The 23,051-nt window shown below is 43.3% G+C and overlaps 2 protein-coding genes across 5 annotated transcripts in view; one reads left to right on the top strand and one right to left on the bottom strand.

Moving 5' to 3' along the window:
• PMS2 (PMS1 homolog 2, mismatch repair system component) overlaps positions 1 to 10,008 on the bottom strand; it is a 33,613-nt gene extending 23,605 nt beyond the window's left edge. Inside the window, 7 exon segments of the mRNA XM_018567694.1 lie at positions 683 to 776; positions 1,873 to 2,047; positions 2,759 to 2,942; positions 4,752 to 4,854; positions 5,487 to 5,573; positions 6,366 to 6,505; positions 9,852 to 10,008. Coding sequence (XP_018423196.1) covers positions 683 to 776; positions 1,873 to 2,047; positions 2,759 to 2,942; positions 4,752 to 4,854; positions 5,487 to 5,573; positions 6,366 to 6,505; positions 9,852 to 9,865 — 797 coding nt within the window. The 5' untranslated portion in view covers positions 9,866 to 10,008.
• Positions 10,009 to 10,337: 329 nt separating this feature from the next.
• AIMP2 (aminoacyl tRNA synthetase complex interacting multifunctional protein 2) lies at positions 10,338 to 18,227 on the top strand. Of its 4 annotated transcripts, none has more exons than XM_018566969.1 (4): positions 10,340 to 10,540; positions 14,357 to 14,563; positions 16,362 to 16,593; positions 17,650 to 18,227. In XM_018566969.1, the coding sequence occupies exons 1-4, from the start codon at positions 10,526 to 10,528 to the stop codon at positions 18,033 to 18,035; spliced, it is 840 nt and encodes a 279-aa protein (XP_018422471.1). In that variant the 5' UTR covers positions 10,340 to 10,525; the 3' UTR covers positions 18,036 to 18,227. The 4 variants fall into 4 exon arrangements, with proteins under 4 accessions (XP_018422540.1, XP_018422471.1, XP_018422398.1 ...); XM_018566896.1 differs by having other exon boundaries at positions 10,343 to 10,639; positions 14,360 to 14,563; XM_018566829.1 differs by having other exon boundaries at positions 10,345 to 10,639.
• The last annotated feature ends 4,824 nt before the right edge of the window (positions 18,228 to 23,051 follow it).

Genomic DNA, 23,051 nt, shown 5'->3' with positions numbered 1-23,051 from the left:
ATGAGTTGTAAAACAGATTTGAACACTGCCTGTCCTAACAAGGGGTGAAAGGATTACAACCCTGGCAACGGAATTCAAATGTTAATGAGAGAAACAGAACGTCCACCAGGAATCTTATCAGATCGGAGTACCACATCCAACTGGGTCAATCCAGAGCTATGAGGATCACCACATTTGCCTTCCATCTCAATCCTGCAAAGAAAGGAGTAGATCAGGGTGTATTGATTCCACAAAGCCACCAACGCCATCCACTGCTTTGGCTAGAGCAGGGGAACGCAAACTCCAGCCCTCAAGCTGTGGTGGAACTATAAATCTCATTATGCCTCTTGCCTCTGGGAGTCATGCCTGTGGCCGTCAGAATTTTGCAATGCCTAATTTGTAGTTGCCCCACTTTCCAGGACACTAGCAAAAAAGAAAAACACTAAGGCTTGCTGGTAGTGGGAGAGGATATCCTTGACTGGGCTCCAATTTGTTTGGTTGCCAGTGTCCAATCCTCCTGTAGGCAGCAGTATATCCATGAAGGTTACAGTCTGCCTGTGTCCCTCAATGGACAAGAAAGAAATTACATTTTTGTTTTGTGGTTTAAATACACTTCAAAGCTGATCTCTTTTACTTGTATATTTTAAACTGTGAAAAGATAATAAAATCCTTTTAATTAGGTCAGCAATTTGACTAAACTTACTTGTAAAAACCATCTGGTAGCCCTGCATGATTCAGTCCATAATCTTCACAAACACTCTCACTTGGTGGTAACTGGTTAAAGGGAATTTAAGACACGCAACAAAATGGTCAGTATCGGTAATGCTGATCCCTTTCTTTCACTTTTTACAGACGGAGTGCATCTGTTATTACTCCGCCTGTCACAGTAACCGGCGCTATAGAGCAAGTATCAGCTAATACGCTCTGCTCCCTCCACCGCCACAGGCTTGCTTTTTAACAGGCTTCCTTTGCCATCAGGGACAGCGGTACCAGCGGTGCAGAAGTGGGGACATCAACAGTGGACAGCGCAGTAAAGTACCATTTACCGGTACACATTACAGTGCAGTGCCATTACATTAAGCAGTGCCTTCAGGGGGACAGCAGTTGGTGAAGTATGGTACTGGAGTGCTCCCTGGTACTGTGCTGGCCAGAGGGAGTCCCCTGTCATCCCCTTAATACAGTATGTCCCTGCAGGCTGATACCATCTCTCCTGCTCTTCAAGTTCCCCCTCACATGCTACCACCTTGCCAAGCTGCTCAACCACTCCCACCCTCAGATCACTACAACATAAAGGGTAGTCATTCTGTAGTCAATGATAAAAACAAGGAAGGTTAATAACCTTCCTTGAGATAATACAGGAAAAGGCCAAAGAACAGCCCTAGTCTGACAAAATGAATACAGATAATCCTCGGTTACCAACGTACCTGCTTTGCGACCACTCGCACTTACGACCGTCCTCCGAGTGACCTCCGACCTTGCGCGTCAGTGCGACGCGTCGCCGGCGGAAGTGATGTCCTCCGATCGTCACTGCGGGTCCCGGTAAATATTTTAATTGCCCGATGTACAGTACACTGTGCGGTACTGTACATCTGCAACACTATGCAGTACTGTACTAATGCAGTACAGTACTGTAGAGAGTTAATTACCAATTCGTTTAACGACCTGGTCGTAGGAACGGAACTCGGTCGTTAAGTGAGGAATACCTGTAGGTATGTTTTTGCACTTATCAAACAGATATAACAAATTGCTTCCAATGGTATATTTAACAGGCTCAAAGGGAGCAAATTATATTATACTTCTACAGGCAGCAAGTGTGAAATTTACACATGCTGGCAACAGGTAGTCAAGCGTTTAGTGATACAAGTTAGATGTAAAAGACAGATTTAGAGAATGTTACCTGTTTCTGTCCATACACAGCTCCGATGTTTTCTTTCATGCTGCTTGATGTACCACTAGAACACACCACAGGCGTTCTCTTCCCTTGGCCCACCTGATTTGTGCAGTTTATACGAACACCGGTTGAAATAATACAGTATGCTTGTAAAATTTGGACCATTTTTGCAAATTCCTTAAAAGAGAAAAAGTGGGAGTATGAGTTTCAGGAGCTGTAGACCATCTGACAGTAACAGTCAACCATAAAGCCGCATGTATACCTGTGACTGCATAGTTTTAGTACGGCTCTCTGATGTTTTTGAGAGTTTTTGTATTATAAAGCATGTTAGTTTGGGTTGTTTTTTTTTTTTGCATTTTTACTTCTGCATTTTTCATTTCATTTTCTTTTTCATTGTTCGGAATGTGATAAATCAAGCCCTCACTGAGTATATTTTGTTTGCCTTGCCTGTCAACATCAAACTTAATTCACAAAAAACACACTAATAAGCTCATATCTGAATTTCACAACAAGTCGCTCTAGATCACAGCTATCAAAATGGTGGCCTATATGTAAAATGTTGGCAGCCCTCACCGCACCCCTCCTCGCCTTCTCTAGCTCTCCAAATTGTTCTCCAGCAGTTGTTAAAGTCTACAGCCAAAAAGACAGACAGACCACAGGAAATATCCCTATGGGAGTAGGGGATTGAGGGTGGAAGTGTTCACATTCCCAGTATGGTCCCAGGGTGTGCCGTCATGCCCCTAGCAAGCATACTATTATATTTACTGTACATACAGTCCCGTTTATGAATAAAATATTTTTGGATAGCACTATATTGTTCCAACTTAGAGGTCAGAATATTCTATGGATTTTCCTTTCTTTAGAGGGAGGAATTCCAGAACCAAATACCTTTTTGATGTTCCGCTGAAATTCTTTGTAGCGCACAGGCAGGGTGTAGAAAATCTGTTGCACAGTGACTGTAGTTCCCTGCTGTCGAGGGAGAGGAGATTTCTGGACAATTTTTCCATTCTGATCAAAAACCAAACGGGTTCCCACTTTTGCTGTTTTATGGCAGGTAAAAATGGACAAGTCACTAGAGAGGAGAAAAAAAAACACATCAGTTATATTTTTGTGTGCATGCATGCTAGGTAATGAATACATGTAACACCTACAGGTATTTATCTTTCAAATATATAACAGTCTACCTGTCAATAACTTCATCTTCTTTCATCCCCAGAAGAATGGCGCCATATTTGTTTGGGCATTATCTAGGGTCAGCATTTACTTTCAAATAAAATGCTAGCCAGAAATTAGATATGTAAGCCCTGGTGCCTGTGCAGTAGCCTTTATGTTTTTGGCCATGTGTCACATGCTGCTGCTGGTTCTCAGTCTGTGATCAGCCAATGTAAAAAATCCATCACACATTTTAGTCACTCTGTAACTTGTCAGTGTAAAAATCAATAATGATAACCATTCACAAATTATCTTTTATCATGTGATCTGCCAGAACATCATGCTGAACAGAGGGATCCATGTGCAAGGGAAGTCTAAGAACATGCCTACAGCAGCCTGATGACCTGATTTTCCTAATATTATCCTATAAGAAAGCGTGTGAGACACTGTTCCATAAAAAGACAAAAACCATTGCGCTAGGAGAACTAAATGTGAAATTTCGACCAGCCGCAACACTATATGGTTATATTTACCAGTGTTGTGATACGTGGATGTGTGTTGCGCTAGGTCTAAGTGTATCAAAAGACTATTTTTCAAGCACATCAACTTCCAACACCAAAAGAGTATCACTTTTTGAAGTAGTCTCTTTCGACGAAACATGTCAAGGGAATCAACTGTGTCCGTCTCTTATGCCTGAGCGATCCTACAGATTTATGCTTTTATCCTGTTTGTTCCTGTAAGTGCAATTTATACTTTTAAATAAATGTTTTTTAAGTTAATCCACTTAGAAGGCTTTCTCCCTTTTTTTCCTCTCCTTTCCCTTGGGACACCTCTGAGTGTGCACTGCCAGAAATAGTGGTGGAGAGAAGGTTAAACAGAGGGAGCTGTGTGTGGTCAACTTATCCGCTGGCACGCCAGGGAATTGGGGAGCAAAGGAGAATATTGGGTTTTTGCTGAAGACACCACGGGATAATTTGGAGAATATAGAACTTCTTTTGTCCACGCAACCGAGGAAAGTGTCATAAGCAAGAAGACACGGAACATTAACTGCTCTTTCGTTCTTTGGATGTAGAATGACTATTTGCGTCTAAGGTCCTATCTAGATCCCACATTCATTGTTATTTTTTTCACTTGGGGTGAGACTAAGAGCTAACAACTCACATTCACTTCATCTGATTTGGAATAGAAATAACAGATCCACAAAACACTTGATTTATGAAGTGTTCACAATCTTTGTGTTTATAATTTTTAGAGCACTATTATCACTGCATGATTTAGTATTACCATCATTGTAAACCACTTCCTAGGGGTTTCACATTTATGTTGATTTCATGTGTTACTAATTCAGAAGGTTTTTTATATTGTTTCACTCAATGATCACCATATCCTATCAAAAGAGAGTAATATATATACATATGTTTATGATCACTAACCTAGACCACTGAATAGCCCAGGTGTTTTGGGGGGCTAAAGTAGTGGTGTAGGTGTTTGGAAGTTGGTGTGCTTGAAAAATACTCTTTTGATACACTTAGACCTAGCGCAACACACCCCCACGTATCACAACACTGTACCATATAAGCTTGCTTTATATTGTAACATGTCAGGAACGTATGCCTACAGACTTGTAAAGATACTGAGAAGTCTGCTTAAAATTATAACATTTAACACAACAAAGGAATTACCCATTTTTTAAACTGTAAAGTTGTCCTACTGGCAACAATATATTTACCTTAATGCACACAGTGAGCTTAGGGCTTCTCCTCGAAAACCAAATGTTTCCACATTAACCAAATCAGAGAAATCTTGTAGCTTTGATGTGTGATGTTTCAAAGCTAAACAAAAAAAAATGGATAAAAAATAAAAGACATATTATTCAAAGGAAATATAAATCATAATAAATCAGTGTTGAAATAAGAACCAGTCTGTGGGACCCACTGTCTAAAGCAGACCTGTGCTTTGCCCGTGTAGGCAAACAAAACACTGGATATTCCTGAGTACGGGGGAGCATATGACTGACTCCCCTCCAACGTAATAGTGTTTTTCCATGCTGCTATAACAAGTCAACATTCAATTCTGCTTTAAAGCCCATCTCTGGGCAAACCAAAAACTAGTTTTGCAGTGGGGCTACCCCTGCACTGGAAGGGTTAAGAGCTCCTTCATGCCTGGGGGACCAGAGTAAAGCACTTTTACTTACCTGATCCCCCAATCTCCCAGCGGGCAGTGCTAACCTCTCTCTCCCCCCTCTGCTTCAGCATCTATGGAACCTGCATTTCATGTGAAGTCAGCGGTCCTTAGACTGTCGGAGCAGAAGAGGCTGCAGGGACCAGTCTAGCAGCCCAGAGGGAGCAGAGATCAGGTAAGTGAAAAAGCATTGTTATAGAGCAGGAAGCAAATGAAAAGTCATGTACATCTCAAAAGCATTCAGTTCTGCTTTGATTCACATTTATTACAACATTTTACTTACTCAGGCCTTCAAAATTATGTTCCTCAACTCCGCAGCCATTATCTGAGACTTCTATGAGTTCGGCTCCATATTCCTTCAGTTTTACATCTAAAATACATGAATGCAATTAAAACATGCAAGTAAGCGCATTGGTTAGGATCAAACAAAAAGCTTGCTTCAAAATTCGCAAAAATATCAGTCCTCAAGAGACAGCAGTGCACCGCATGGTGAAAAACTATAAAATCATGGATGTTTGTTGAGTTCCTAAAAAAACCCAAACATGCAAAACTCCATTGTCTGTGAAATAGAAATAGCTTTTACTAATTACTCTAGTACACATTCTCCCCTTTAGTTTTGAACTGAATTATACATGATGATTACTAGAACCCCCCAGCATTGGTGACAGTGGACCACAATAAGAACTCCCAGCATTGGTGACAGTGGACACAGTAAAAACCCCCAGCATTGGTGTCAGTGGACACATTAAGAACCCCCAGCATTGGTGTCAGTGGACACATTAAGAACCCCCAGCATTGGTGTCAGTGGACACAGTAAGAACACCCAGCATTTGTGTCAGTTGACCCAATAAGAACCCCCAGCAATGGTGTCAGTGGACACAATAAGAACCCCTAGGTTTAGGGTCGGTGAACAGGTAGGCCACCAGCACATGCACAGTGCTGCACAGCTCACCAGCTCCCAGGCCACTGCAATCCTGTCCAGTCTGTCATAGGCTGCAGTGCTTACAACTAGGCGACTGTCTGATCTAATGTCCCTAATTGGGAATATTATAGATGACTATGGCAAGGAGGGGATGATTAAGGCTTTTTAAGCCAAAAGTAGATAAATAATTTAAAACATTTACACAAAAAAAAACATTTTAAAATGTCTGAGAGAACTTACCTATACAGGTTGCACCAGCATCTATACTGTTCTCCAGAAGCTCTTTGACTGCAGTTGCGAGACTCAGCACCACCTGACCAGAACAAATCTGATGGACAGACTTGCGATCTATTGGCTTGATTGCTTTAGCTGGTTCAGTACTGTAAATAAATACTCAGATTAATAAACAGCCCATCAGAGTGCTTCTAACCTTCTTCCAATCTACTAAATACATAGTTGTTGATGCTTTTTCTATGCTGACTTAAGAGATTTCCCCCTCTGTACTGGATAGGAATCTCCCTAAAGTGGACACACAGCAAAAGACCACTGGAAGATGTTCTAGAAGAGTTTTGGCTGAAGCTGGGGTTTAGAGTAAAACCTGAATTGATCACCAGCACAATAGGAGTCTGACTATATAATTCACTATTACCTTTCCTTTGCACTGTTATTGTGGATACAGGGCTCACTGGGTTAATTCCATGGAGTGGCAGTTAGGGCCCCATTTATAAGGGAGAGAGTAAACCGCTATTCCCTGTACACCGCAGTTTTTTTGTCCTCATTGAGCCTGCATTTTACGAGTCATTCTTAAAATGTAGGCCATGCTGTGGAGCCCAATGAGCCTACAAAATGTTATTTGCATGTTGTAGAGAAAACTCTGTGATGGGAACGAAGGCCGGTCACGTGACTTTAACAGATCATGTGAACAGGCTGTCCTCCTCATGGCAGTTTTTATTTTACCATCCATTATTGAGCAGATTTGTAAATCACGATTCTTTGTTTTATAAATATGCCCTTAGGCTATGTTCACACCGTGTCCAGACCAGATCTGGAGCAGATCTGCAAACGCAGTGCAGTGCATTTTTACTGCGTTCTGGTGCGTTTTTATTTAGCTTAAAATGGGCTTTCAGACCTTATGAAGAGGAAGAGAAAGCTGGCTGCTTTTATCTTCCTTGCCACCCGTCAGAGTAAAGCCAGGGCCTGGAAACAGACATCCATGAACTTTTTGGAGGTTAAGCAAAGGGTCATGGGCATAATGGTGCATGAGAGGTCATGGCAATTTTATCTGACTCGCACACATTTATGTAAACCTGGACTCCATGGCTGGATTACAACTGCCCCCAAGAACCTTGATTGCACGTTGCTTTCCCTCTGACTGGACAAATTGCCCGCGGCTGGTTGTGCCTCGCTGTGCCTCGCGAGGGACATACTATGGCTAGAGCGGAGAAGCAGACAGGCTGGAGGGAGCGCTGTAACAGCCAGCTGGCTGCCAGGTTTGGTTTAGTATAATTGTTATTTTTGCACCTAGACAAAAAAGGAGCACTTACCCCTTAAAGTGCGGGGGTAGCTCCACTGCATGGGATAAGAAACATTTTGGCCTGAGTTCCTCTTTAACCACTTCAGTACCGACATGTTACACCCTATTCATTACCAGACCATTATTCAGTTTTCAGCGCTGTGCAAGTTTGGCTGAGAATTCCTCCATCACGCGACACTATAACAAAATTAATGTTATATCTTTTTTTGGGACACTTTCTTTTAGTGCTATTTAATAACCACTTTTTATTTTTTACTATGTAAAGTAAAAAAAGACCAAAAGATTTGAAATAAAATCCTGTGTCTCTTAATTTCATTCATAAACAATTGCAAGGACAGTATGAAAATCCCAGAAATGACCCCTTTTTGCGGCAGTTTTTTGGAAATGAAGATACATAGCGGTATTGAGGGGGTTAAAACATGGAGCTCGGTAATTGTGCACAAAATACAATAAATGTACAATTCGTAGACAGAGGGAGCAGGGGGTGAAAGGGATAATGTACAGGTCAGAGCATAGATAGAATGGAACTAACATAAGTAGGGGGGGATGGGGGTAAAAGGATTTAATCTTTTGCATCTAGTTTTCACTAGGAAGTACTGAATGGATGACTCATCCATTGATTACTCCATTTACTCTCCCCTGCCTCTATTGGAAGAGGAAGGGGAGGGCTTGGCAATGTAAACATTGCCATGTAATCACTGTGATAACCGATCACAGGACACATAGCCGGTGTTCTGTCGACACTGAGAACTTATCGAGTTCTGCGACCACCTGACTTCCGGTTTTATTACAACTAAGAGGTTTGCCCAAGAAAGTTGTTCTTCACGAGCGCCAGCCAAGGCATTGCCCTATACACATACACCACAGCAATGAAGCAATAAAATGAACTAGGATCACAGTAATCCAGCACGTTATTAATCTCACGTACCCCACTCAATATGGCCGCCAATATGGGGCAACTCAGAATAATAATGTGCTGGATTACTGCGATCCTAGTTCATTTTATTACTTCATTGCTGTGCTGTATGTGTATAGAGCAATGCCTTGGCTGGCGCTCGTGAAGAACAACTTTCTTGGGCAAACCTCTTAGTTGTAGCGAAACCGGAAGTCAGGAGGTCGCAGAACTCGATAAGTTCAAACTTTTGATCGAACACCGGTCCTATTGGCTGTGTCTAAAGCCGTAGCTCTCTGCTGTCTAATGACAGCAGGAGCAGCAGCCACATGAACACAAGTGTTCGAGGAAGGATGTATAAATACGCCCTCCTGGGTAAAATGGGGCTGCGGACCGGCCATACATATACAGTGGCTAGTCTGCAGGTGGTTAATGGTGTTATCCGCGTTTATGTAATAAAAACCTTTTTAGGTTTAGGTTATTATTATACTGTATATGTACATGGAGCAGTCATATTTTACTAAACGCTCAGGATCTGCTGCAGTGGCGTTCTTAGACGTTGACACACAGGGCATGTGCCCCAGGTGCCATTTGCAATAGCTGCCATCTCGAGTAGGATCCCTAAATTTAGTTCATTAATTTTTACCAATAAGTACATTTTTCCCCTCACAATTCTTCAGAATCACGTTGGGTATAGTTTTAGATCCTGGCATCTTGGTTTCTACATTTACCTGAACCTCACAATCCAGTTTTCTTTTTCACTAAACAGAATAAGCCCATTTATTAACAATGATATATATATGTACATTATGCTTTTGGAACATGATTTTATCAACTTATTGATTCATTTATTGGATTTTTTAAAGCAATATATTTGATTTTTATGTTTAGTCAAGAGGAATGAGAAACAACTTCACCCACTTTTGTATACTACAAACCCCAGGTCTTTTAGGAACCTAGAGAATATGTGTTGCTCACCTAATCACAGAACAAGTGTACCAGACCGGTTCTACTGATACAATAGACTGCTGTAATGTAGAACACCCATAATACTCAGCTGCCACAGACCACGTGATTTTCGCCTAGGCTTTTAAGTCACGTGCAACAAAAGCAAACGTTTTTATGAATGACATCTTACTTCTGTAATGTAATTCGATCATGCACTGTGTATTTACTGTTAATTTTAATGGCAGGCCACTTTAAGGTACCGTGATCTAGGACCTGATCAGTCTAATTTTTTGGGGACACAAAATTATTTTGGGACTCCAACAAACAGCTCCCTTAGTAGAAGCGGACTCACCAAGGTTGCTCCATGGTGCCGTGTTACTCTACACCTAATACTATTCACATAGCACGCCCATTGTTATAGAGCATCCATCTGTACTTGAGACTCCCGCCGCCTCATATGCAAGCCGCCCTCTTCTTGCCGCACACTCCGCTCTCCCACTGACCCATGACACTCAAGCTTGTATCTCAGCTTGCAGCCTATTGGTTAGCTAGCTTGAGGTCGAGCCACACGTGACTTGGAGTGAATCTGCGGCCGTCATATTTGATGAGGGTTCTATAAAAGAACTGGTAGTGCCTCAGTTTTCAGCCTATTGGCTGGCTAGCTTGGAGTCGAGCCACACGTGACTTGGCGTGAATCTGTGGCCGTCATATTTGATAAGGGCTCTATAAAAGAACTGCTGGCGCCCCAGTTTGCAGCCTAGTGGCTGGCTTGCTTGATGTCAAGCCACACGTAATTTGGAGTGATTCTGTGGCTTCATATTTGACGAGGGATGCATAAAGCAACTGATACGGCAACGAAAGCAGCCTTGCCATTAGTAAAGATGGTGACAGCGTAAGTTGCATCAGTCGCCTCCACACATTGGCTTTGCTGGTGTGAATTGGGTGCTCGGGACGTCATCAACGCAGAATCAGGGGAGCGCCCGGTGTGTGGGGAGCGCAGCGTGCTGTAGTGTGATTGCCGCAGACATGCCCATGTACAGAGTGCAGCCATTCAACAGCGGGGACATCCAGGTAGATCTGCCTAGCTGCATGTACAGACTGCCCAACCTGCATCAGCAGGTCACTGGACACCATGAGCAGGTAAAATGTCACAGTCATGCCGAGCCCTAAGGCCACATCCAGCCTTTATTCCATGCTTTTCCAGTCATTGAGAGACATGTGCCTTCCTCTGAGCTTCTCTACCAGGATAGTTCATGTACATCTATTTTTAAAGCCCCCATTCATGCCAAAGTGTTTTACTATGTGCTTCCGGAAAGGTGACAACGCTGACCATGAAGCATCCCATTCATTTCAATGGTGCCGTTCATACCTGTGTTGTGTTGTTTGTAGCTTTCAATAGTTCTTGAGCTTCTTTTCAGGCACAAGAGCCGGTTTTTGGCCCACTAAGAATTCAATATGAGCAAAGGTTAGATCTGATGGTAGACATTTATTGCTGCTTTTGCCCAGAGATGACTGCAGAGTCTAGCTAAAATTAGATGGCTTGAATAGCAATAATATAACAAGTTTTATTTATCACAGGTATTTATATTGGGACGACAATTTATACAGTACTTTTACATACTGTGACTTTAAATCAGTCCTACCCCCAACGAGCTTGCAATGTAAAGTCCCTATCTTACATGCTAGGGCCAATTTACATTCTAAAGCTGGCCATACACCTATAGATTATCGCAAATCTCCCATGTTAGGGCCAATTTACAATCTAAGGTCCCTATCTCCCATGCTAGGGCCAATTTACAATCTAAGGCACTGCGCAAACGGTTGGCGCTATATAAATCCTGTATAATAATAATAATAAGGCCCCTCTCTCCCATGCTCGGGCCAAATTACAATCTAAGGTCCCTATCTCCCATGCTGGGGCCAATTTACAATCTAGGGCCCCTCTCTCCCCTGCTAGGGCCAATTTACAATCTAAGGCCCCTCTCTCCCCTGCTAGGGCCAATTTACAATCTATGGCACTGCGCAAACTGTTGGCGCTATATAAATCCTGTATAATAATAATAAGGCCCCTCTCTCACATGCTAGGGCCAATTTACAATCTAAGGCCCCTCTCTCCCCTGCTAGGGCCAATTTACAATCTAAAGGTGGCCATACACTGTACAACCATCGCAAGACCTTAGTCTTGCGATGGTTGTAAAGTGATTAAAAAAACGTACGATCTGCCCATCTTGGACAGGCAGATCGCACTCTCGATCATCGCAAGCCCGCCCCCCTGAGGGGCGTGCTTCCGATGACCGCAATGCTGAACGCGCAGTGTGCGCACACCGGCCCGTTCGGCATTTGTCTCCCGAGCACTGTTCAAACCAGCCAAAAATCGTACAATTCTCGGCTGGTTTTCTAACATGCTCCTTAGACAAAAGACGTACGAGAATCGAGCAGTGTATGGGCACCTTTAGGCCCCTCTCTCCCCTGCTAGGGCCAATTTACAATCTAAGGCTGGGCACACACCTTACAACCATCTTGCGATGGCTGTAAGGTACTAAAAAAAAACATACGATCTGCCTATCTTGCATAGGCAGATTGTACTTGCGATGATCGCAAGCCACGCCCCCTGAGGGGCGGGCTTCTGATGACCGCAATGCCGAACGGGCAGTGTGCGCTTGCGCACACCGGCCCGTACGGCTTTTATCGTACGGACATGCCACAAACCCGCCGAACATCGTACGATGCTCGGCGGTTTTTCGAACATGTCTGTAAGTTTAAAGTCGTGCGACCTTACAGTAGTAGAGGTCGCACAGCTTCCACACACCTTACGATTATCGTAAGGTGTGTGGGGACCTTAAGGCCCCTATCTCCCATGCTAGGGCCAATTACAATCTAAGGCACTGCGCAAACTGCGCTATATAAATCCTGTATAATAATAATAAGGCCCCTCTCTCACATGCTAGGGCCAATTTACAATCTAAGGCCCCTCTCTCCCATGCTGGGGACAATTTACAATCTAAGGCCCCTCTCTCCCATGCTGGGGACAATTTACAATCTAAGGCCCCTCTCTCACATGCTAGGGCCAATTTACAATCTAAGGCCCCTCTCTCCCATGCTAGGGACAATTTACAATCTAAGGCCCCTCTCTCCCATGCTGGGGACAATTTACAATCTAAGGCCCCTCTCTCCCATGCTGGGGACAATTTACAATCTAAGGCCCCTCTCTCCCATGCTAGGGACAATTTACAATCTAAGGCCCCTCTCTCCCATGCTAGGGACAATTTACAATCTAAGGCCCCTCTCTCCCATGCTGGGGACAATTTACAATCTAAGGCCCCTCTCTCCCATGCTAGGGACAATTTACAATCTAAGGCCCCTCTCTCCCATGCTAGGGACAATTTACAATCTAAGGCCCCTCTCTCCCATGCTAAGGCCAATTTACAATCTAAGGCCCCTCTCTCCCATGCTAGGGACAATTTACAATCTAAGGCCCCTCTCTCCCATGCTAGGGACAATTTACAATCTAAGGTCCCTATCTCCCATGTTAAGGCCAATTTACAATCTAAGGCCCCTCTCTCCCCTGCTAGGAACAATTTACAATCTAAGGCCCCTCTCTCCCATGCTAGGGACAATTTACAATCTAAGGTCCCTATCTCCCATGTTAAGGCCAATTTACAATCTAAGGCCCCTCTCTCCCATGCTGGGGCCAATTTACAATCTAAGGCCCCTCTCTCCCCTGCTGGGGCCAATTTACAATCTAAGGCCCCTCTCTCCCCTGCTGGGGCCAATTTACAATCTAAGGCCCCTCTCTCCCCTGCTAGGGCCAATTTACAATCTAAGGCCCCTACCTCACTTACATATATACACATACTAGGGTTAAGGATGCTGGATGGAACGCTGCCAACTGGCCAATCCACTGAATACATTGTTTGGCTGGTGCATCAAGAATCAGCCAAAATTCGCACAGTGTGAGGCCAGCTTTAGTGCTCTGGGCTGTTAAGTAAGATCATGGACTACTGGGGTCCAGGGGAACCATGTTTTTGTGCAATTGTCTAGGGGGTAATGCAATCTGCCACCAAACACCAACCCTTGTTGGATTAAGCAGATCACATATAGTAAGGGGAGAAGATCGACTCTATTCCAGTGTAATCAAGCACCATGCTGCAATAAGACTTGGCTGGCATGTCTGATCAGTGCAGACGTTACTTGTGGGAGAGTAATAGGATCTGTGGAGATGGGTGTTCTGTCATTTTTAGAAATATATCTTCTATGCGGTATGCCAGTAAGGAAATCATTTTCACATTGATGGCCTTTAATAAATTCTTCCTGAATATTATATGCCTTTCTGGAAAGAATATAGCATTGCATTTGCATGGACTGGAATGCAGTCTGACAGTATGCTTTAGGTGATGTAAATATATAGCAATGCTGGCCTCAGGCAAAGGAGAGGAGGAGATGAGCTTTGCTGAATGTCCTCACCAGCTGCAAACTGATTTTGTTTTAAGTGCATGTGTCAATATGTATATCAGTGTTCATACAGTGAGAGGCCAGCCCAATTGTAATGGTGTGTACTTTGATTCAGGAGTTTATCATCTCCATCTGTTAGGACCTCTTGACTGTAACATCTGCCAGTAGGAAGCAAAACTTGATATTGCAGAAGGTCAACTATAGCAGGTTCTATAATTCAGCATTTTATAGTAGTGGGCTTGCAGAGTGTCACTAGGATGTTACAGCTGCCACTCCTGACTCTCTCCAGAATGGATTGTGACATTCTAGTTGGTTGTTAGTTTGTATCTTCAGACCGTTACATTTTTTTGAGCAACTGTTTTTCTGTAATCCTGTCTGACTTTTGCTATTGTGTTCTACCCTCAGGAGCAAGCTGACCCAGCTCTTCAAGCTCTGGAGTCCAGGCAAGAAGACATCTTGAAGCGCCTCTATGAGCTGAAAGCTGCTGTTGATGGCCTCTCAAAGATGATCCAGACTCCAGATGCAGATCTCGATGTGACAGACATTATTCAGGCAGATACGACAGCAGGTCCAGTCCCTCAGACAGCAGACTTGGACGCTATACTTGGAAAAGTATGTTATTACTGCTGAGTGTTGGTTCTGTATGGTGTTCATTTTATATCAACCAGGTAGTGTTGGTGGCCATGCCTACTGGGATATTTGGAATGGATGGCAAGGGATGCTGGGAAATGGATATGATCAGGGTGGCTGGTCAGTATAAAGACTGCTTCTAGGCTCTTTGTAATCCTTGTATGTGGCGAAATATTGCTGTGACACCTAAGGGTTACTTATAGTTATGATGGTATGATAATATGTAAACTCCTTAGACTGTAGAATTGTGTGAAATTGCCATGATGACAGCAGTTTCTCATATGCTGCAAGGATGTCTGACACTATCAATTATTCTCCAGTTACTAAGATCCTGCATCTTCTACATTCTACCAAATTCACATTTGGTTGAACTATAGAACCCTTTACCATATCTGCTTGCTTCAGCCTTTGAGTTACATGCATTATTGAAAAGGTGCACTTATGGGCTCAACAGGCATTGTTTTCCTGCATTTGGAGCGCACTTTAAGCGCAGGTCAACAAAATCTTATCGCCTTCATTTAACCCCTTTGTGACTTGAGACGTACACTGTACATCCCGCCACGAAGTGCCTATATGACTGGCCACGTACACTGTAATATGACTGTTAAGGTTCTGTAATGCCGGTAACCGCTGATTCTCAGTATTGAGGCATTCATTAATGAAATAGTTAAGCTTTTGTAAAAGGTTCTTTCTTTCATTTCACAAATACGGGAGCGCTAAATAGCGTTTCCGGTATTTGACAGCTGAAGAGAAGAGAGCAGAGAGGTAGCAGAGTTAGTCACCTCTCTGCTACATTTCAGGCACAGGAATATTACAATGTATCTCTTTGCTTGAAATGTATCACTTCTGATCGTCTGAGCACGATCAAAGACCTTTAGTGAGATCTGAATCTGACATGCTGCCAGGATCAGTCTCTAAGGTTATTATTAGCTGTTCCTAAATAATAGCCAACATTTTTTTTTTTTAAAGTTAATTTATCAAGCATTCATAGGTACTGCTTGATATAAACTGACAAAAAAATGTTTGTTTGTTTTTGTGTAAAAAAAAAAAAAATAAGGTGTAAAAAAATTATGAAAATAATACTATTATAAAACATTTTTAAAAAATTATCAAAACTTGTGAAAAGTGTTTTCTTTACGTTTTTTCCTCTTTTTCCTCTTTTATTTTATTACAAATAAGTGAGGAGTTGGGTACACATGTTTGATATCATTATATAGCCCTCTGTCCTCTAAAAAAACAATATATAATGTGTGGGTACATTTAGTAAGAAAGTATATTACTGCCGTGGAAGAATCGCATAGCAAAAATGTAAAAAGTGTCAGTTATTTCTGAACAGAAACTGAAAACTAGCTCAGTCATGAAGGGGTTAAGCAGTATACATAACAGTTCAGAGGTTGTTTAACCTGCTTTGCATTGTGCCGCATTTCAGTATGTCCTGTTGCACTAACTGCAGGCAAAGGAGGTCTAAGGCAGTCTTATCTTGTCAAGCGCTTTGTGTTGCCTTTTGACCTGCTTTGAGTTGCCTTGCATTTCTTTTGGGTAGCTCTTGATGTGTGTAGCTCTTGAACTGCAGGTGAAGCAGGTCAAATGCAGCCTTCTCTTGCCAAATGTTTGCAATTTGAAAGCATGCATTTATATTCAAATAAAAAAACGTGGCATTGCAGTAACTTCAGCAAAGATGTCGGCAATGTTTGACTCCACCCAAGTACTGGGAGCTAAAATTGTATGTGTTGTGACCATGTGCAGAATTCTGTTTTGACTGTTTGGTTTCTTAACCCAGGATTACGGTGCGTTAAGAGATATTGTCATCAATGCAAATCCTGCTTTGCCTCCACTTTCGCTGCTGATCCTGCACAGTCTGCTGTGTGACCGCTACCAGGTGCTGTCAGCAGTTCACACGCACTCTTCTGTCACTAACATCCCAGAACCTCTTCTGAAATGCTTTGGAGATCAAGTGAATAAAAAGTACCGACAGGAATATCAACTTGGCTTCACTCTCATCTGGAAAGATGGTAAGCTGTGACAAACTATAGGAAATAAAATTAGAGGTGTTGCATATTCCGGCAAGTGAAGAATGAAACCGTATTTGTTTTTGGGTGTTTTTGCCCTGGAGTCTGACAACTCTGCGAAATGTCTTTAAAGTCTTACTACACCTAACTTTGTTGCATTTACACCTACATTGTGTACCCCCGACCCAGACCCCCCTGCCAGTCTTTCTTCATTGTCTTTGATCCAGTGAGAGCAGGACTCTGCCGAAATTCAACCCAGTGTATGGCCAGCTTTACAGAGAATTCTGCTTGAAAGATTTCCACCTTATTCAATGAGTTCTGATTCTTAAAGGGTATGTTCACTTTCTCACAAAATGTGGAAAAATGAACTCGGCGACACTACCTCTCCTGGCCTCTGCTGCACATATCTGTAAGATCCCCTGCCAGCTAGTGTATGGTCACAGCCCCACAGTATTTAATACGCATAATGCTCTCAAGTGGCGAGCACTCATTGGCCAGCACAGTCACCTGACCAATGAGAAGCGCTTCTTGGACCTGGTCCCTGGTTCAGAAGCGCTTCACATTGGTAGCGTGGTCATGTGACCCTGCTGATCAATGAGCGCTTGCCATTTGCAAGCATTATGCTCATTACATACTCTTGGGCTGTGTGGTGTGGTGTACGGACCATACCTCAGCCGACGGGATCACACGGGTATGTGCAGCGGGGGACAGGAAGAGAGGTGGTGGGGTGCTTTTGGGAAGTTCATTTCCTCAAATGTTTTGAGACTGTGAACTTGCCTTTTAAGTACATTAATGCATGACAAGCCACAACATTACTCTATACATGATGTATTCTGATTAGTTGTTATGCGTTACTTGTATTTCATGAAAACTTTGTGTCGGAGTTGGTAGATTACAAGTAGGTTTGGTTCCGGGGTTTTAGGCAAAGCAGCAATGCCCAAATCTGCACACAGGTTTAGGGAATAAAGTAAAGTCCCAGATGGGTTTTTAGCCAGTTATGTAATCATTTTGCTTGGCATAGTCTGTATTTTAAATGTTGACTCTTATTTTTTCCTACAGTGCCTAAACCACAAATGAAATTCAGCATTCAAAATATGTGTCCTATCGAAGGAGAAGGCAACATAGCCCGTTTCCTGTTCTCCCTCTTGGGCAACTCTTTTAACGCAGTTACGGCCACACTGATTGACAGCTGGGTGGACACCGCCATCTTCCAACTGAAGGAAGGCAGCAGTAAGGAAAAAGCGGCTGTATTGCGGGCCATGAACTCTGCATTAGGAAAGTCACCCTGGCTGGTGGGAAATGAACTGACCATTGCAGACATAGTCAGTTGGTGTGCCATTCAGCAGTCTGGTAGCTCGACTGCCATTCCGGCAAATGTGGAGAAGTGGATGAAGTCCTGCGAAAATCTCACATCCTTTCATTCAGTGCTGAAGTTATTAAAGTAAAAAGTATAGCAAAAAATTTGTGGGTGAGAAGAGTAAGAACAGGTCCCCCCATAATAATATAACATGCAAGCAGTTCTTACGGGTAATAGTCTGTGGAAATCCTTCCTAAGAGCATGTCGCCTACTTATGGGCACCCTAAAAACTGCTATTTTATACAAAGATGGTACACCAGAGAAAAAATAAAATCATTTTACATCTTTGTTTTTTGTTTTTATTTGCCTAATCTTATAAAATTTTAACATGGATAAGAGTTGTTCAAAGCTATTCTGGAGGGAATGTTCAAAGGGCAATTCTAGGGATCGAGTGAAAGCATTAATACTCTGCATTAAATACAGAAACGCTGCTAAAATCAGGTTTGCCCTTTTTACCTTCATGTGAATTATATACTGTCCCCTGCAGTAGAAGTGCGCACAGCTATAAATGGTATGGGTGGGAGTGTAATTCCTGAAGTATAAGCTGTGTAACCATCTGCATCACCATTTCCATTCAGAATGGGTTTACACTGTTGCAATGCATTTTGGTGCGCTGCTGTGTCCATTCTTAATGGCACTACAGTGTGTTGTGGTGCAGTACATTATAAAAAAATTGTGAATTCAGATCGCACGTTAATGCGCCGCAACAGTGTGAATCCAACCTGTGAGAGACTGCTAGATACAGGCTTTAACCACTTACGTACAGATATAAGCATACATACATATACGAATAAAAAAGTTTCCCCTATGTTATGTTATGAAACATTTATTCTTACCCATATTTTTGCTAAAATATAAAAGTCGCGGTCACGTCGGGTAAATAGACACCAAACATGTCAAGCCTTAAAATTGCGTGCGCCCGCAATTGCAAAAAACGAGCACACTGAAAATTACATAGGCGACACTTAAAACACTTTTACCGCTCATCAGTTTAGTGTTATCAGTAATTAAGGGCCCTAAAATTATTGCTCACACTCCGATGTTCGCAGTTATATGTAACATGTGCGGCACAATAGTTGTTTTCGCATGTAGGCGCACCCGACGCATATCTGCATGTGTATGTGGGGGGCGGAGGACTTAAAAAAAAAATATTTTAAAACACATTTTTTAATGCTGCTTTATTTTTTTTAATGATTGCTTAATTTTTGTATTACTTTTTTTTTTAATTTTACACAACTTTATTGCTATCACATGGGGGGAGGAATAAGGTGGTCACATAGGGGGAATAAGAAACCCCCTATGTGATAGCCAATTTACATGACAGGTCCTCTTTATGAAGACATCAGGGGTCTCCAAGACCCCTAATGTCATCTAGGGACCCCCAGAGAAGCTGATGATGCAGAGATCTGCTGATGATGCAGAGATCTGCTGATGATGCAGAGATCTGCTGATGATGCAGAGATCTGCTTCATCAGCTTCTGTAGCTGGAAAGTGACACTGAAAGCAGGAAGTGATGTAGTGTACATCACTTCCTGCATTCGGGGACTGAGAGGAGATCAAAGGGAGTTCATTTACTGAGCTCCCTTTAATCTCCTGTCACAGAGCCAAGCCGGTCTCGGGCACATCGGATCTCGGCAACGGCAGTGACAGCTGCTGGTAATACAAGCGATCGGGCGTCTCGAGACGCTTGATCAATTGAATGTAAAGCTCCAGGCCAACCGTGTAATTACAACGGCCGGGAAGCTGCTCGTCGGGCTCTGCCGTCCTGTGACGAGTGGATTTTTCAAGCCCTGGATAGAAGTAAATATAAATGTCTAGTACTTGTGTGCAGCAACCATGATCTTGGTACCACTCTCTTCAGCTGACTGCTGTCTTTCTTATTCAAGTGATTGGGTGGCTGTAAAGTATGTTGCCCACATTCAGGGGATGATCCCTTCCCCATCCCTGATTACTGGAATTGACGCAAGAAGGATTTTGTCACTTCTGGTTGCAGACTGTCACATTGCTCTGACTGGAGATGCAGCATGAATTGTTCTTTTATGGGGTCCATTAGTAACATTAGGGGTCTAATAGAGACCTGATTTCTCCATAAAGAGGACCTGTATCTGTGCTGTCAGGCTTGTTAGCCCCCTATGTGATAGCAATAAAGTTAAGTGTTAAAATCTAAAGCCTTCCACCCCCCACGTAAATGCACATACATACACAAACATTGGAGTGAGCAAAATAATTCTAGGGCCATCACTAAGGGTAGGGAGGGAGTGTGGCGGTGCATTCAGGTCAATGGCACCGCAGCCACGTGCCCCCCAACCCCCCGTCCGCAGTGTGATTGCTTGCACCAGAACATGTAGCACAGCAATGCCCGCATTCTGGTCCAGTGATCGCAAAAAATACTACAAGCACAATTTTTTGTGATCGCACTGCACTCGAATGTGGCCATTGACATGAACGCACCTCCCGCCCCAGAACGCGAGGAGTTGAACAGTATGCGACCCAGTGGGTACCATAGTTTTTTGCCATTTCACAGGTGTGTGCAATTTTAAGGTTTATAATAGAAGTCACCAGCACTCGATGATGCGTGCAAGAAGTAAAGCTCTTTTTATTAAATTGTCCCATGCGTCATCCAACCAATGTTTCAGGGACACGCAGGGTCCCTTCTGCACGACATAGTGACCTTGTCAACCAGAAGAAGGGACCCTGCGTGGCCCCACAACATTGGCTGTTTGACACATGTGACAATTTAATCAAAATGCTTTACTACTTGCACATATCGAGTGCTGGTGACTTCTATTATGGACTGGTCTGACACGGCGCCATCCGTGTTGTCACTTCGAGCACCAACCCTCCGTTAAGGTCTATAGGCTGTATGGCGTGCAGGTGATTTCTTATCAATTTTAAGGTTTGACATGTTTGGTATTCGTTTGCCAAGCACAAGCTCATCTTTTATATTTTAGAAAAGAAACAAAAAATTAGGTATTGTGTTTGTATGCACTAAAATTAGTTTTATCCTAAAAATGTAGATTTGCTGGGGCTCCAACCTCCTGAATCGTGCTACACAATCTACTGGCCTCGGGGGCCTGCTGAAGAGCATGAACAATTGATTCAGAAGTTGCAGCACAGCCAGCACAGTGAGGATCAGCAAAAACTTAAAAAAAAAAAAAAAGGAAGAATAAGAGTTTAGAAGAGGGCTGTTTTGCTCTGAAAGGTGGTGGGCCCAGGCCTGTGGTTTCCAAGTAATAGCAAAATCATAAAGTCCACCTTGGTTTACAGTGAGAAGGTGAGGGGTTCTGGAAAGCATGGAACTTGCCTTGGTCCCCTTCAACTTTTCTGATGAGGGGGACATGAGGTTCAGGTGGTGATTCTGCAATTATAGGTGCTGGAATGGGAGCTTCTGTAGTGAATGTATATGAGGGAGGTGTAGCAGGTGACGTTTGTGTCAAGGATTCTAGCCAACCTTCAAGCTGGAAATACCCTTCTTGAAGATCCTTGACAGCCTGTGTCAATGCAGCAATCTGCTGACAGAGATCCACCTTTATAGAGGGCCCCTTTCAGGCTCCAAATGGCTGAGAGATACTGAGCCTGAGATGATGATGGTGGCCTATCTTGTTGCTCTAGACCAAGCACCCCTAGATAGTGGAAGAGAGAGTGCCGGTGGGTGATGTCACTGTTAATACAGTTGTCTCGTGGCTAGAGGCAACAAGAGATCCAGACCACCAATAAGAAGAGTACAGGAACAAGCCAGGGTCAGCAACTGTCAGGAGAGATGATACCAATACAGCAGGCAGAGAGAGTCATCAACTTGTGGGTAGTGTAGTACCAAGTAGCAGGCAATAATCATGGTCTGGAAGCAAGGTGAAGAAATTTGCAAGAGTGCCACAGAAGAGTTAGGGGATGAGCTGAATCAGTAACAGAAGATGAGAAACCGATGCTGAGGTGCAGGTCGGCGTATAGCTGAAGATCTCTCAGCACTGGAGGCCTGCAAGTCAAAGCCTTAAATAGCCCTCTTGGCACCACTAATTATCGTTCACATGTGCCATGCAGGCTGCCTTCATCTTCCTGGCAACTCCCTTGAAACTGCCTACTTATCTGCTTCCCAGGAGCTAGAGGGAAGACATTCTGGTGACCTTAATTGCTCTGGATTTGCCCAGGTGGGTGTCTTACTCCAACCTGCTCAGACTCCTGGCAGGCACTTCATGGGCTTTTACAGATAAACCAGCTCCTCTGTCTCAAGAGAAAATGTACTGCCCTGATCCAGTCACTGACTTTAGCAACTGGCTTGATGGACAGAGACATCTCTGAATCATTGATTCCTACAATGTTTACAACTAGGATATCTTCTTCCTGCATGGTCTCTATTGCACATGGAAGGTATACTTTGGTTGAAGGCTAAGGCCTTTCACCCCAGAAAATTCTTTGTTGGACAAATCCTGTCAATTTGCAGACAGGCTGTTGATCCCTGGCACCGTCAAGGGGCAGGGATATGAGTCCGCAATCCTTTTGCAGAAGCTGCTGGTCTCTTAATCTTTGATTTGGATTTTTGTACATGTGACTCTCCCTGTATTCTGGGGGATTTAATTTTGGTTCTTCAGTTTTCAACACTGACTTGGCACCGATTAGAAACATTTCCCCATTTAAGGTTACCATCATTGCTGGCATCAGTAAAATTTGTATGTCTGAACCATGGATCGCAAGATGGGAATATCCAGTTGTCTCTTATTGTTAGCCTCTCTGGCTGCACGAGCATCCCTCCTTCCTCCAAGCACCCTAGGGCACTCCACTGGGATCCCTGGGACATTTAGCGGTTTGCAATGGGCCTTAAGTTGGGGAACTCTATGAGCGGCCATGTGCAGTTAGTTTCGTTTTTTCCCCCCCACCCTCCGCTTGACACTGTTTTGGGACATACCAATGGTCAAGATCTATACTGTGGCTTTTAATGATATAATAAAATTTTGTTACATGCCATAAAATCACTTTTGTCTTCATACATTGAAGGACACAGCACCCACTCTTCTGGTTGTTATGCCTGTTACCAGTTGTTGCTCTTTGTACCACTTGTGACTTACTTAACTGCCTCTAGCAGATGGGGGTTAAGCCACCTACAGGGGCT

This window comes from Nanorana parkeri, unplaced genomic scaffold, assembly GCF_000935625.1.
Source record: "Nanorana parkeri isolate BGI_ZX_2015 unplaced genomic scaffold, ASM93562v1 scaffold3, whole genome shotgun sequence".
NCBI classification, from domain to species: Eukaryota; Metazoa; Chordata; class Amphibia; order Anura; family Dicroglossidae; genus Nanorana; species Nanorana parkeri.
Note: the sequence above shows the minus strand (reverse complement) of the source record. Positions and strands in the feature narration are given on the sequence as shown.

What these genes read in the sequence shown, in the direction of transcription:
- AIMP2 (XM_018566829.1), top strand. Translation starts at nt 10,526, where the DNA reads ATGCCCATGTACAGAGTGCAGCCATTCAACAGCGGGGACATCCAGGTA. An exon ending in TCACTGGACACCATGAGCAG is followed by an intron (nt 10,640 to 14,356) that starts GTAAAATGTCAC and finishes TTCTACCCTCAG; the next exon opens with GAGCAAGCTGACCCAGCTCT. An exon ending in TGGACGCTATACTTGGAAAA is followed by an intron (nt 14,564 to 16,361) that starts GTATGTTATTAC and finishes TTCTTAACCCAG; the next exon opens with GATTACGGTGCGTTAAGAGA.